The sequence below is a fragment of the Ptychodera flava genome, chromosome 6 (assembly GCF_041260155.1).
Source record: "Ptychodera flava strain L36383 chromosome 6, AS_Pfla_20210202, whole genome shotgun sequence".
NCBI lineage: Eukaryota > Metazoa > Hemichordata > Enteropneusta > Ptychoderidae > Ptychodera > Ptychodera flava.
In genome coordinates, this window is record NC_091933.1 from 16,675,559 (window position 1) to 16,690,970 (window position 15,412).

The 15,412-nt window shown below is 38.3% G+C and overlaps 1 protein-coding gene across 1 annotated transcript; it reads left to right on the forward strand.

The window, feature by feature from the left end:
* The first annotated feature begins 3,263 nt into the window (after positions 1-3,263).
* LOC139134986 (WASH complex subunit 1-like) lies at positions 3,264-12,497 on the forward strand. The gene is made up of 4 exons (XM_070702133.1): positions 3,264-3,384; positions 5,790-6,440; positions 7,326-7,543; positions 8,515-12,497. Exons 2-4 carry the CDS (start codon positions 5,923-5,925, stop codon positions 9,201-9,203), a joined length of 1,425 nt encoding a protein of 474 aa, XP_070558234.1. The 5' UTR covers positions 3,264-3,384; positions 5,790-5,922; the 3' UTR covers positions 9,204-12,497.
* The last annotated feature ends 2,915 nt before the right edge of the window (positions 12,498-15,412 follow it).

Below are 15,412 nucleotides of genomic sequence, written 5' to 3' on the forward strand. Positions count from 1 at the left end.
AATTAATGACATTAATATCATACAATCAAAATCAGAACTCTACTTTGAACATTAATTTAAAATCAATATTGACAACTGGAACCAAATTTATCAACTTCCACTTAAAATAACTATAGACTCTAAATTGAGAGAGTTTCAGTTTCAATATCCTAAATGCTAGACTGATGAAAATTAATCTGCCCACAGTTGATAATGCTCTATATTCTTTCCGCAAATTTACTCCATATTTTACATGATTGTCAACATGTGCAGTTATTCCGGAAACCATTTTTTATGTTATGGGGACAAAAATTAAAATTGAGAAAAAGACCAAAGTATGGCAGATCACACAAAGAGATCCCAAACTTTCTGTTATTGTGAATTTCCTGCTTTATATCCGTCGAAGTAAAAAGGAACTACCCAGCTTTATAACATACAAAAGATTTGTTAACTCTGTACAAAAAACTGAGTTTCACATTTCCTTTAGAAAAGAGAAAATGTTTGCACATAATAAGAAGTGGGGAATTTACAGTTCTAATACCCACCGACATGACCGAGGCCCATGCACAACAGACATGACACATGATAATGACAATGTATGATTAATGTTCAATAATTTATTGGTTTCTGTAATGTAAAAAAAATTCTTAGATTTAATAAGACATGTATTAAAATCTTTTTGATAACTCCAATAAAAAAAGTTTGTTCCAATAAAAGGGTTGTGCACATGGTTCGCTAGTCTAGAATGAGACAATTTTGCCCCTTCTCTATCTTAAGTCTTTTGCGTTGCGAGGTCGTTTACGTGTTAAAGACTCGAACAAGAGTTAGCATGTAAAATGCTCTAAAGTACATGTTGGAGTCATATACTTTGTTTAGCCGGAAAATGAAAGAGGTTCCATGGTGTTTACAAATCTTTGAGATAGATTTATCATAGGTTCCATTGCCCCTACAAGAGTAACAACAAGATAGCAGTCATTTTTTTCATACAAAATTGCGATGACTAAGTGAAAGTTGTTTTATGCAACTCTTTGATAGTTTTAAGTCTGCCATTTCCGTCATCGTATATCTCAGTATAATTTTATCAAGTTTGCCCGAATACGATAGAGGGCTCTTCACTATAATATGGGTCCGTGTCTTTTAAAATGCAAAGAAAGAGTATGAGGAGGGTTTTATTTGACTAAAAAATTCGTATACCTAGGTTTATATATTTCATTTTGGCTTTCTTCCTAAGCAGTCTACTTTGCAAAGTGGCGTTTTCATGGTTTCATAAGAACTTTTATTCAATCGATCTTCAAAGGCCTCCCAATTTACATTTATGTCAGGGAAGTGCTCGTGTCCCATCTGGTTCCAACCTTGTTGTCATGATTTGAACATTGAAAAGTATCAGATTCTGAGATGGCTTTTACCAAAGCAGTTGGTCTTCTATATCGAACCCCGCCCCCACCCAATCAGAACCCAATAGAACCCTGTTATAAGTTGTAAAAAGCGCCCTAGCATTTGTATTTTATAATAACAATGCACTGCTACAATAATGAAACTACATTTACTTTGTACCCCACGATTTACTTCATGTGCCTTTGCAATCTGCATGATGATCTTCTTGGCCAATGACGTGATTGTAATGCCAATTGGTGAATTGTTATGATAGAATTGGAGCCAAATGAGACGATGTGTTTGATATCTTGATTCTTTACTATGATACGATAGGTTACAGCCATCATCATGAAAGAGTAAAATCAGAAACATAATTTAAACCTAAGTATATCTCATACTGCGATAGTAAGAGTATCCTTGAACTTTTGCACACTGATCCAAAGCTCCACCGTGACAATCAGCGACTTTTTCATAATTGTCAATATTTTTGCGTTTTGCCCTGGACCAAGTGGAATACCTGGTATTAAGTTTGTCAATATAGACTATACTAGTATATCGTTTGGGTTTATTGTTTACTTCTATCATGACTTGAATTTAGTTCGTGTGCTTTGTAACGAAAGAACATGATATCGGGAGTCTACCGAGAAAATACGTAGTTCAAGGAACAACGATTCTCAAAAGTGGTAGCAAGGATGCAGTCCCTTCACACTGCAAGCGTGTTTAAAGAGTTAGAATAAAGGTCGTCCTATGCCACACATTGATAATATCTCCGAGTCTATCATACACGATATTGTATAACTTTACCCGAATACGACAGAGTCAGTATATAAAACTTTTAGGAAAAGTACTGAGTATGAGCAGGATTTGTTCTGAAAGACGTCAAAAGTTACAGTTAGTGAGATTGTAAACTTAGAAACCTCAAATTCAGATGTAGTGGTCTTTCCTTTTTCTGCTTCTCATTTGCGCTCATCTTCATCGGTCCCTGGTCTTTGTTCGCCCTCCGAGAGAGAGACGATGACACATGCAAAGACAAAAATATGGATAGAAGACAATGACCGAGCAGATCTCTACGATTGTAGAAACAACCTTTTGCGATCAGTTGCATTTTTTTCAGGGGCAGCCAACAAAGCTGTTCGTGAAGAGCGATATCTCGGCGGAAGGTTTGACATTTTAGATTTTCGATTCATTTTCATTTTTATTAGAACATTGAATGTGCAGATGGGCAATTTGCGAACAAGGAAACTGTATCCTTTTGCTCACTGGGCAACTTGAATATGATACTAGTTCGGCTCGACACCTCCCCAGTACTTACTTTTTAGGAGTACAGTTATTATAGTGTCCATTCACATGTACTTTTTAGCAAAAGGAAATAAGAGTTCTTCAATTGTATTTTGTAGATAACAACATAAACATAAAGGACCCAACCAGTTACTATTAGGTAAGTTCCCTGTGATTTGTCCGGCAGTATACAATTAGTCAGGCTGTTTGTTAGTTGTTGTCCATTTATTGTTTACTAGTGTTTATTTGCTTATTCTTTTGTCTGTATGTTGTTTTCCGTTTATTGGTTTACGCGTGTTTATTGTTCAGCCTGAAGCCCTTATGGTTATTGGGGCTTTTAAGTTACTTTTCTCCGAGAGTACGTTACACATCGTTTTTTTCTTCAACATGTTTACCTAGGAGACTGCGGAAGTAACGGGAAAATCAATGGGTTCAGGCACTGATACTTTTTTCCAATACTACTGGAATACCATGCTTCAGACAATATGTTCGTCTTTTTTGTTATTGTTTACATCCTTGAAGCGGATACACTGTCTATGGTTTCAGGCATGGCAAGCAAGGTTCACATGGCAGAGTTGCAGGTAACAGTGAGAACGCCACCAGCGTCGATCTGAATAAACTGGAAAATGTGACAGTCACCTGATTTTGTGTGTCTGTTCGTCGCCCATACACTAAAGACGAAAAACCTCAGGACTCTGGAGAGTAGACGCCGATGCGAAGGACTGAATGTGCAATTTTATCAAAGGATGAGAGGTAGTGTGAAACCCTGACTAATATTTCTGATTGCTTAACAAGCAAATTAATAGCCATAACCATGAGTATTTGTACGACTGGCGTTGACAAGACATCACCAGTGATGCTGTGTTTTTATTATATCCGTAATCTAATATGTATGGTCCAGTTTCCAACTATTTCGGGTACAGCGAAGAAGCGCAGCCATGCAGTGTCCGCCCACTTCCGGTAGCAAACACGGTGGAACGAAATTACAAATACAGTAATTGAAATCGGAAAGACGAATCATCTTGGCAGTTGTTCCAAAAAGTCTCACCTATTTCAATGAGTAACACGTTTAGACAGATTGGTCTGAATTGTTTATCTCCTAAAATTACAGTTTTAAAAACTTCAGTTGCAGAAGCCATGGTCGGGAGAGAGCACAAGTACTTTATATATATAAATATATATATTGTATTATAGCCCAAACATGGGACTATGTGCCCGAGGGCAGGTGACCATTTGCCCGACGTAAGGAGGGCAAATGGTCTCCTGTCCCGAGGGTACATAGTCCCATATTTGGGCTATAATGTTTTTATTACATGCCTCTCTTACACAGTTTTCACTCAAAATATTTAGATTTATTGGCAAATGATAATCCAATGCTTTATTTCCATCTTAGACGAAAATCCGTTAACAATGGAACGATTTTCATCATCGAATGGCGCAATGATATATTTAAACTACTGTTATGCGGTTTGTCAATTTTTTTTTTTCTGCAAAATTTCCAAAACCGGATTTCCTGTGCAAAACATGAAATTTCGACATTTTTACATAAAAAAGTTGTCAAGTTGAAAATAGTTCCGGTTCACTTTCAGTCCAATGATGACTATGCGGCCCGCGACGTCATCGACGAGTTACCATTGAATCCTATGGAGCGCGCGACGTTCGATATACGAGGCATGTAATAAATAAATATATATATATATATATATATATATATATATATATATATATATATATATATATATATATATATATATATATATATATATATATACATACATACACACACAAACAAATTACTTCAAGTACCAAGCGATTATATCCGTTAAGTTTCATGTATCTAGCAATCCTTAGTTACATAAGGCCGAGGATTGCTAGATGCATGAAACCTAAGTTACAGATTTCTTGAAGTAATTTTTGTTATTATTTACAATGTTCTGCTTTTAGCATCGAGTGAGTCTGTTGTGATATTTCTATATGCAGTCTACCATAGATCTTGGAGGAAAAATTGCAAGACTGGAGCGAGAAAGTGATGCTTTCTCGCAATCAGTGAGAATCTCTTATTATTCTCACTGCTCTCAGTGAGAATTTTTTTATTCTGACTGTTGAGCAGTGAGAAATGCACTCCTTGGTGATAATCAAGTATGATGACAGACTCTCACCAGTGAGACTGGAAATTCTCACTAAACACAGTGAGAATGGTTATTTTCATGGTGAGAATGTATCATACCCCGGTACTCATCATTCACTGGTGAGAATCAATCTGGTTAATTGTCACCAGTGAATAATGAGTCTAGCCGATTCTCACAGAACTGTGAGTCTGGTTGATTCTCACCAGTAAAATTACCATTTTGATTAGGCTTGGTGAGAATTTCCAGTCTCACCGGTGAGAATCTGTTACCATCCTTTATTCTCACCAAGGAGTGCATTTCTCACTGCTCACTAGTGAGAATTCAAATGTCTCACTGACAGCAGTGAGAATAACAAGAGATTCTCACCAATAATTGCGATAAAGTGTCAATTTCTTGCTCCAGTCTTGCATTTTTTCCCAGAGGCTTATAGGTAACGATGTCAGAGTTCTACCATAAATATACAAAATATGACAATTTTTGAAGAGACTCAATAATCATTCCTTACATAACTGAGAAAGTTGGTACTTTGATGCCACTGATGTTGAAATGGAAGTTATAAAAGTCATGTTGAAGGATATAACAACAAGCTGCAGCAATGAAAACAGGTGCACAAACACAGAGTTTGCTCAAATTTCTGTTAGAAGTAGCAAACATCACCCACAAGCTTAGAACTATAATAGAAGCAAACCTACAATTACAATCAGAGCTTTTGTACTCAATACTCTCAATGCCTGTGGGCAGGGGCCCCCTTTGAGAGAACTGAAAAGTGAAATACTCAACAGTATGTGTACTCCCTTTCTTAACAGCACACCACTTTGCTAAGGACAGTTCAAACCGAAGACTTGTAGAAAGCACAGTCACGTATGTTCAGTGTGTTTCCCTATTTTCTCTGGCTCTCATACAAAGATGTCTTTCATCTATTTTCAATTATCTGAGCTACCATTGAAAAGAAACTTGACTGTGAAAATTTTAATGGCTAAATAAATGTGGAGAATAAAATTCAAACTCAATTTGTAATTTTCCTTGCAGACACATAGAAACAACTTAGGAAATAACACTGAAGAATTACCATAGCTGAGTTTATTCATTTGATGAATGTAAATCAAGCCGGAGTGAAAGAAGCTGTTCAGTACTTCAGAGAAGATACTACTGTCCCGTAAACATGCCACGAGAATCGTACAATGTGCCATTGGTGCAGCCAGATCTGCGGAGAGAGGAAACAATACACCAGATTGCTGATGCCCTGGAATACCTTGAGAAGGTGTCCAGCGACATCTTTAACAGAATCAGCAATCAGGTCACTGAAAACAGAAAAACACTGCAGAAACTCAATGAAAGAGTGAACATGGCCACAGCCAAAGTCGACAGAATTAAAGGTAGTCGCAAGGCCACCAAAGTGTTCTCAAGCGCCAAGTATCCAACGACTGAGTCACTTGAGAGCTATGAATCTATTTTCAAAGATTTGAAAAACCTGAAGGAAATCAAACGTGTGAACAGACACATGCAGAGCAAACATCAGCCTGCAGATGATAGGACCATCAAGGAGAAACTGCAGTTTTACAATGTACACTTGAAGTTGAGAAAGAAAAACCAGGATGAAAGTGGAGAAGGACTGGGTAGTCTGCCAAAGAATGTCTCATCAGTTAGTTCATTGCTACTTTTTAATACAACAGAAAATCCGTAAGTATAGTTCCAAATAGAGATGTTGAAAATGAGTAAAATTCTTCATTCACAGCTGATAGTGACAATGTTATTGACGGCTATTAGCTGATTAACCCATATCCTACCAAGTTCACGTCTCAACATCAGGTCAAGTTGGTTAAAACCAGTGATGCATAACATATCCTATATGGTGCATTTTAACAAAAACATGAACATTAGAAGGGCCTTGATAATGATAGATAATGTAAAAATAATTTTATTGACTAAACCTGCCATAACATATCATAGGTATCGGTTTAGGCTCTACGTTGCTTTTTACGATACCACAGATGAGGAAGTGACAGGTATGGCAGGAAAAGGGTATATAGTGGTTGTTTTAGTCAACCGTTGGTGCCAGGGATGACAATAGTATGCAATACAAACCCCAAATTTACCTAAATGGAAATGTTAATCTGTAAAAGAGTATAGAAAAGAGTATAGAAATAAGCTGTTGCCTAATAATATAAAATATTACAGTGTTGTAGGAGTTCAGGTGTGCTCACTGTCGTCTTTCCTTGAGATCAAAGATTTATTTCACACCTGTCCTTTGCAGACTCACAGTCACAGCATGCATAGACTAGGTCAGATAAATACTGGATGCTGTATGTGAAATATTAAAACTTATTCATGGACAATTCTTGGAACTTGTTGATGTTACTCATTTGTTTTAGTCAATCTATCAAGTTACCATATTGTAGTTTCTGTAAATATATAGTCACACATAAATTGATAACTTTTGTAGTTACCAAGGTAGTGTCATGAGTCTACAGCAATGATTGAACTGCAAAAATCCCCAAGTATAGAGTGCTTTCTGGTGAATGAAAAATTAACATCACTTCAAATTTTGACTTTATGCCTCACTAGATATAAGAAGTATATGATGTTAGACCCACTGGGTGCCGTCACCAAGACCAGAAAAACTCTGGAAGAAGAAGCCAATAGAAATGAGATGGCAGCTGCACCTCAGTCCATAACTCAAAGAGAACAGCTTGAAAGGGCTATTGCTGAAAACTATTTCTACATTCCAAATCTTGGCAATGTACCAGACATTGATGTTCCCATTTCTCTGCCGGATCTGCCAGGTAAATTCTTTTTCAGCTGTCGATGAATTTAGTGCTGTAGAACCTATAGCATATGGCGTGAATTTATTTATAGCTTATTAAAATCTCATGTGTTGTCCTTTGGAATTTCCTGAGTGTATTAACCTTACAGAGAAAATGCTTCATATAAGCATACAGTGGTCTTTTATGTTCCGGCTGTATTGAGCAAAACTCTCAAATTCATACAAATTTCTCATTAACATCTATGCATACTGTGCATAAATCATGAAAAATATTTATACTTTGTAATCAGCAACAAGAATCCACCAAAAGGCACTACAAGTATCAGTGATTTACTCCTCAGCCAAATGGCGAACGTGTGTGATGTGCATGTACACATGTTTGTAGTTCAGCAATACACCTATATGATTCAATCAAAGTTCTCAATACCTGCTCTGTTGCTGCAGTAATAAATACATGGGCAGATCAAAGAGCAGCTGGGTCGTCAAGTAAATATACATGATACTTCAGTCCACCAGTGTATAGTGAGGCAGCTTGAACCCAGCAAACACTGCAAGAGCAAAGCATTTCACGATTTCTACCAAATTGATAGAGCTAGAGGCACATATGGCAGCTGTTTCTTCCTACAAAGAAACAATGGGTAGCAGACAGAATTACCCAGTTATGGGAATGAAATGGCAACTTTGAAATACATTGTCGTTAGACAGGTACAATTTTTTTTTGAGAAAAAAGTGTGCATGTTCTCTGATGTACTATTTGCTTTAATAAAAGTTCAATTGTACTGGCTAAATTATGTGAAGCTCCATATTGTTGTTTAGGTAACATCTGCCATAATGCCATTTACTGGTATCTTCGAATGAGGTCAAATCCAGACTTGTATCTTATTCAAAAATCTAAGCATTCACAAACAGCATCATAAGTAACCATTGTGAGATATTTTCTACTTTTTTATGTGTGTAATTATGGTTTATTACAATTTTTAATTTTCACAGATGTGGCTGATGACTTGGCATATAGTGCAGATCTTGGACCTTCTATTGCACCGTCAGTCCCAGGAAGCAACATGCCAGACCTGCCCAATGTAGGATCTGACTCTACCAGTTCATCTCTTCCACAGATAGGAGACTCAGGGCCTCCTCCACCACCTCCAGGAGAGGCACCCCCACCACCGCCACCGCCACCACCCCCACCCCCTCCCCCACCTCCAGGTGATGCTCCTCCACCACCACCCCCTCCCCCTGGCCCTCCACCACCTCCACCCAACCTTGATGGACCGCCAACTGAAGGAGGCGCTGACCCTGCTCCGAAACTGGCTGAATCTTCGGGTGGGCGCGCAGATCTGCTGGCTTCCATCAGGAAAGCAGGTGGCATAGGCGGCGCCAAGCTGAAGAGTGTCAAAAATAGGAAAATAGAAAAGAAGAAGAAGAAAGAGAAGGAATCATCAGGCGGCGGCGGTGGAGATTTGATGGGTGATCTTGCAAAGGCCCTGGATATGAGGAGGAAAGGGATATCTGGCTCCAACAAACCTGGCGGTGGTGGTGGTGGGGGTAGTGATGATAGCAGTCGTAATGCATCTACTGGTGGGGGATCAGCAATGGATAAAGTTGCAGCTATTATTCCAGTACTTGCTGCTCCTGCTGCCCCTGCTGCTGATGATGCTGGTGATGATGACTGGGAATAAAAGTTTCTGGAACTGAAATTGCTCAATTTAGCTCTCTTACATAGATTTTCCTTTGCTCCTCGTGAACTACCCTAAGATTACAAAAAAAGGTTGTGTTCTCCCTCCACATATCTTTTACCATCAAACATTACACAGCGGTACATGAATTACAGTCAACATGGGCTTAGCTCATAGACTTATATCTATGCCTACCTTTGGTAATGTTGAGATAGGGTAGTTTGCGTAATCACGGGTCATTTGTGTGATTACGATTTGAGAAATGATGCGATTTTAACCTACCAGGAATCAAATACCTTTTATGAAACTATTTCTACATAATTCATGGACATCTTGACAATATTCTGTTGCTCACGTATTTGAACCTACCAGGGTAATATGTCTATTTAATGACAATCCAGTAAATCATACATAGTTTAACTCTTATACACTTTACTGCCCTTCACCTACAGGCTGAGATATACACGTGTAAGAGTCAGGGTGAGTGTGACGTGACATTTATATTTAGCTCGATTATTTCATAAACAATGGTACAATGTTACAGTACTCATTCAGAGACGAAGACTAACATTGCATACAAAGACCTGGATATCAATATTCTGAAAACACAAAAACACACTGGCATTAGCAAATGGGTTCAGTTCACATGCAGCGTGATGTTATGCATGGCTTTTTAGTAATACGCGGGCATGTTTTCAACTTTCATCATGTTTACCTCGTCTAAGTAGTTGTGTTTAATGGCTATAGTGAATCAGGCTATTTTACTCTGTGAGGCATATACACAAGGAGTGGTATGTATGAAGCACCAGATTATTAAGTGAATGACTTGCAACAAAGTCTTTGTTTTCTCAGATACACAGTATCTCCATTTTTCAGTGGTTTTAATAAGCAATAGTCATCCATAAAGGAAGTCTCCGACTACAGCACAGCCTGCTACCACAAATTAGTGACATGTAACGATATGATCAAAGATTTTTTTTCCTCCAAAACAGCTAGTCAATCGGTAAAATGATTTCTGGTTGTGAAAGTTACTCACGGGGAGTGTACCTTTTTTGCAATCTGCATGGTGTAGCTTTATGCCAAGTCTTGAATAGCAAGTGTCATTTGTCTCTTTTCATTTTAGTCTTTCACCACCATGGTTTGGCCCAAAGTCATTGTTATCCACAGGGATTTTAAAGCGCAGTGGTCGTCGCGCCGCGCTTGCGTGGTTTTTTTTGTTGATAAACATAAATTTTTGTAAACATAAGTCTTCTCAACTTCAATAGGAGTGAGATGGGAGCAGTCCCTCACTTTGTTAAGGCCTTTGTAAGACTCAACATCATGCAATAGTAAAATATTAAGATCGGAAACGAACTTCAGTGGTATAAACTCGTGTAGAGCTACGAACATTGGGACACTACACTCAGCACATTATGTCGCTGAGTTCAATGTACGCAGACACAGTGAACAAAAAGCTTTGATCGCGCGCGATCACGCTAGTTATACACAATGCTATGTACAGTACAGTGAAAATACATAACTCAAATGATCAACATTGCCTATATATGTAGACCAGCAACAAGCACAATGCCTAACACAAAAATTACACTCAAGACCATGATCGGCTAGCCTGAGCAGGACACGGGAGATGTTGTTGGGAGACGGTCACCGCGTTGACGTACACGGATATAGAGAATCCGGCCCCACAACGTACCGGCCGGCCCGCGACGACTTGGCCCACAACCAACTGTTGATCACCATGTCTTACTTCTCCTAGTATTACGTGGTAAGAAATTGTAAATGTCAGGAAACAATAGACAAAACGAGCGGGTTTTCGCGGCATTTGGCAGGAAAATTGCATGGCTACACCGTGCATAGACGTATCGAGAGATCCTGTGCCCCGGTCCTGTGCACGGTCATGGCAGTGATCCAACCGGTGCTGGGCAAACTTCGTTGTTGTACAGTCCTCCTGATTGCCGGGTAGGTCTGAATCCTCTTTCAAGTGAGATAACCCCCACATAACAAGAAGACCTATGAAAGGTCCTTCGCTTGACTTGATACCTGTACTCAGAATTCTCGTTTGCACCCCAAAATGGGGTAAACTTTGTTGTAGTTGAGTTGGATTCTCCACAGCCGAGTGTAGCGTGCCATATACCCGTTTGACACGGACGTTCATACAGACCACGGAACGGAACAGATGCAGAGATGCTTCTTGCTGCAGCGGGCATTGCTCTGCGAGCTGTAGATTTCTGTACTTTGAGTTGTTGTCTTTGTACAACTTGTTGTACTCCTGTCGGGCCTCTTGAAATGAAAGCTCTCGTCCTTGCTAGCGATGTCGAAAACTAGAGCCAGGTCATTGATAGTCTGTTGGCGTATACATGCGTACATGCGTACGTCTAGCTCTATGGCTCAAGCGACAGTAGCCGAGCCCCATTCAACTGATTCAAGAAAATCCTGAGCAAATGTGATCTCAATCCAGCGTGCAATTATTGTTCAATATTCAGCAGATATTTAACTTAGATTAATTGACCTTTTATTGCGTGTTACACTTGGTTAGTTGGTATGCTTGTGACAGATCAGCCGCCATTTTAACAAGCGGCAATATCGCAAACATTACAATCAACCCGTAACATGTGCGGCGTTCTTGGATTTGTTTACAACAGAGGGGGACCCCCTCAGGAGGATGCGCAGCGCGACGACCACTGCGCTTTAATACCCGTTTACAGAGAATTGGAGTGAACAGGTTGAAATACCACTGAAAGCATGTGAATTAGTCTATCCTGGTTTGATTTATTGTATAAACTAGAGATCCTGAGATCTCTCCAGGCTTGAAATGTAAACATATGTGCAATATCTGTGAGTGTGATCAAGCTCTGCTGTCTCATTGGAATTATAGTCTTTTCTTAAGGCCTGTGCCGAAGTTTAGCATTTTTTCAGTTGTCAATTATTTTCCTTGGCAAACATTCAGAGGTATGTATTGCAGCAAAGGTCATTGCATTGTATCCCGTTTATTCAAGATTGTGAAATTGGATGTTTGCTCTCATCAATGAATTGTGAAATCCCAATATCTTTTTTAATCTGCAGTAGAGTTGTGAATATGAAAAATGTGAAAAAAACCCCCCAAGTTTTATGAAATTTGTGATGAGAAATGGTAATTTCTTTTCAAACAGTTGAATTTGACCGATGCGTAAACAACTTTGATGTACTTCAGTGGGCTGTATAAAGGCAACTATTGATTTTCATACCTTTTATCTTTAAAGGTTTTATGTCATGCATCATGTATAATGAAATAAATAGTGACTTGTTTATGAGAATGAAGTTATCCTTTGTCTGAGTTTTTCTTCAAATGCTCTGCTGCTAAACAAATTTACATCCAAAGTCATGTTTGACAATTTCTGTCAAGCTAAGATGTTTCAAGCTATCCCTGTTGCAAATTGTACACTTGCATCGCATAACACAAGGTAGCACCTCTGGTTGCAGTTTCACTGAAGTACAGAGCCCTCTTTAGGCCATTGTCTGAGAGCTTAATATACATTATAATAACATTTGTGCAGTTGTTCATCCAAACAACTACTAGCAGGTCAGTGACCCTGGCTTGTTCAATAAAGTTATGTAACCATCGTGTTTGCTAGTACTGAAGAACAACCTCCAGTCCTGCCGGAGGCCCTGCCTCCAGTATTCTAGCAAGCTGAGGATCTTGTTGAACCAGAGCCCAGAGGCTGCCCAAAACATTTAATAATGCAGTGATTCAAGGTCAAATACTGCTACAGATGTGTGGCCTCCAGTTCTCAGTGATTTATTTGTGTGAAGAAAACTCCATTCCTTCACAAATCAGGAAGTTGAGGAAAGTATGTCCACATTAATATGCTGCTAGGTCAAATCACACTGAAGCACTCAGAGTGGTCAGTGTAACTTATAAAAGTAAAGCCTGTTTTTTTTTACTTATTGAACACATAGATCCTTAGTGCCTGAGAGACTAACCCATGGCAGACTAAATAACAATAACAGAATTTAACAGAATTAAAGTGAGCTTGGTGTCTACAAATTTGATCTGATGTATCCTTTATTAGATATGACATATGCAAAGCTGCAGTCCTTTACATCATGCACGTTGTCAGCATATTATAAAATGACAAAATTTGGTGATATTCCACTTTGTTATCCAATGCCAGTAATGTCTATGATTTGTATTTATTCAACAATTGGAATGCAGGGTAGAACCACAGGGTTTCCAAGATCAAATCATATTTTAACAATATTATTAAATTGGCATGATTGTAAATCAATCACAGTAATCAAAATCAGTTGAGTCTATGTATGCTTGTTGATGATGATAAAACAAACTAATTTGGAAATTTTAATACTGAGCTTTCTCATGGTTTGGCACACTCCTGGGTGAAATAATCTTTTCTGACATTGAAGTCATATAATCTAACAATTGCTTCGAGTATAGGACTGACAAGTTCACATGTACAAGCCTAGAATTGCAAATGGCTATAATCAGCAAAATAGTGACATGACGAAATGAAATCATGAAATAAATCCCAGTAACGCAGAATATGACAAACAAAACATGCACATCAATGAATAGATGGTCAAAGCTTTTGATTAAAACAGTAAGTTATGGAATTACAGAAAACACTTTAAGGCATGGGTCAGGCGTCAGATTGTCTTGCCAGGAAATTTACTTACTAGCTTACAATTTCAAAGGAAAACAAAAGGCTATGACACACCTTCATAATCCTCTTTACAGACTAGAACAAACTCAATCCCTGGGATCGAGTCCCCTACCTTTAATATAAGGGACTGGTCAGTTTCTTCAGCCTGGGGGGGGGGGGCGGTGGATTCATGGGGGGGGTCACCCTGTTTTTGACTTGGTGATAGGGGGGGGTCACCATGTTTTTGAAATGCCCAATAGGGGGGGTCAGTGTGTTTTTGAATTTTGACACAGGCTCATCATTGCCTAAAATGCTAGTGTCAGCCACAAAATTCATCATTCAGTTGTATTTTTCGGCGCGCCCTTCGGGCGCGTAACTTTAATAATCAGTCATATTTTTCAGCACGCCCAACTTTAACATATCAAGCATACATACATCAGAGATATCTGTATGTTCAATATTTTTCAGCGTGCTCTTCGAGCTCATTACTTTAATATATCATACATCTTTCAGCATGCCCTTCAGGTGCATGACTTTAATATACAAGGCATATATATCAGAGATATCAGGATGTTTCATATTTTTTGGCGCGCCCTTCGGGCGCCATACTTTCAGAGATATCTTGATGTTTGCTAAGTGAAAGTGTACCATTATGAAATCTGCATTTCATATGAAAAGGATGACAAATTCCTGATACTTTTCTGTTCTCTCTGTGAGAATTCGGTATGAGAAAGCAACATGCACAAATATTTCACAATATATATTTGATAGTGACTTATTTTAGAGATAGAAAAATGACAAGATATCTTTCCTTCTCATTGATGCAATTATTTTCCTTTGTTTCATAGGTTTTCTGTAGAAAGATGCTTTTTTTATGAACAAAATAACAGTTAAAAAAGGCAGTTTTTGTCATTATTAGCTGTGTTTCAATGTTACACAAGAAAAGGTCCTCTCAGACACTGTACACATCAGATTTGGCTAAAAAAGCTCTCTATGGCTCCTCAGTAGATTTAATTGGATGGTTGGCAAGTCTTAACACCCATCAAAGTTTTTGATTCACTGCTTTTTCCTCTTTGATATTAATGATTGACATCCATTTCTGTACAACAGTTCAGGACATCTGGTTAAGCAGAGAAAGTGTGAAATACATTCACAGCTCATTCAAAATACAGCTCATTCAAAATGTACTGTATTTAAACTTTAAGATTGACACTTTGAAATTCCTATCTTACAACTGACATGTCAACAATTTCACTAAAACATAGAATGACTATTTAAAATATAAATATATGTAAAATGTAAAATATAATATATATATATATATATATATATATATATATATATATATATATATATATATATATATATATATATATATATATATATATATATAATTTATGTCCATCTTTTGTTTTACCTTTGTCGCACCCGGGGGGGGGGGGGGGGGGGGGTCACCCTGTTTTAGAAATTTGGAATAGGGGGGGTCACCCTGTTTTCAAAATTTGGAATAGACGGGGGTCAGCCACTTTTTGACGTCGGCAAAAAATAATCCACCGACCCCCCCCAGGCCGAAGA

Excerpts from the sequence above, each read along its gene's own strand:
- LOC139134986 (XM_070702133.1), top strand. The coding sequence starts at position 5,923 with ATGCCACGAGAATCGTACAATGTGCCATTGGTGCAGCCAGATCTGCGG. Across the intron at positions 6,441-7,325 it reads TTTAATACAACAGAAAATCC|ATATAAGAAGTATATGATGT; the intron begins GTAAGTATAGTT and ends ATGCCTCACTAG. Across the intron at positions 7,544-8,514 it reads TTCTCTGCCGGATCTGCCAG|ATGTGGCTGATGACTTGGCA; the intron begins GTAAATTCTTTT and ends TAATTTTCACAG.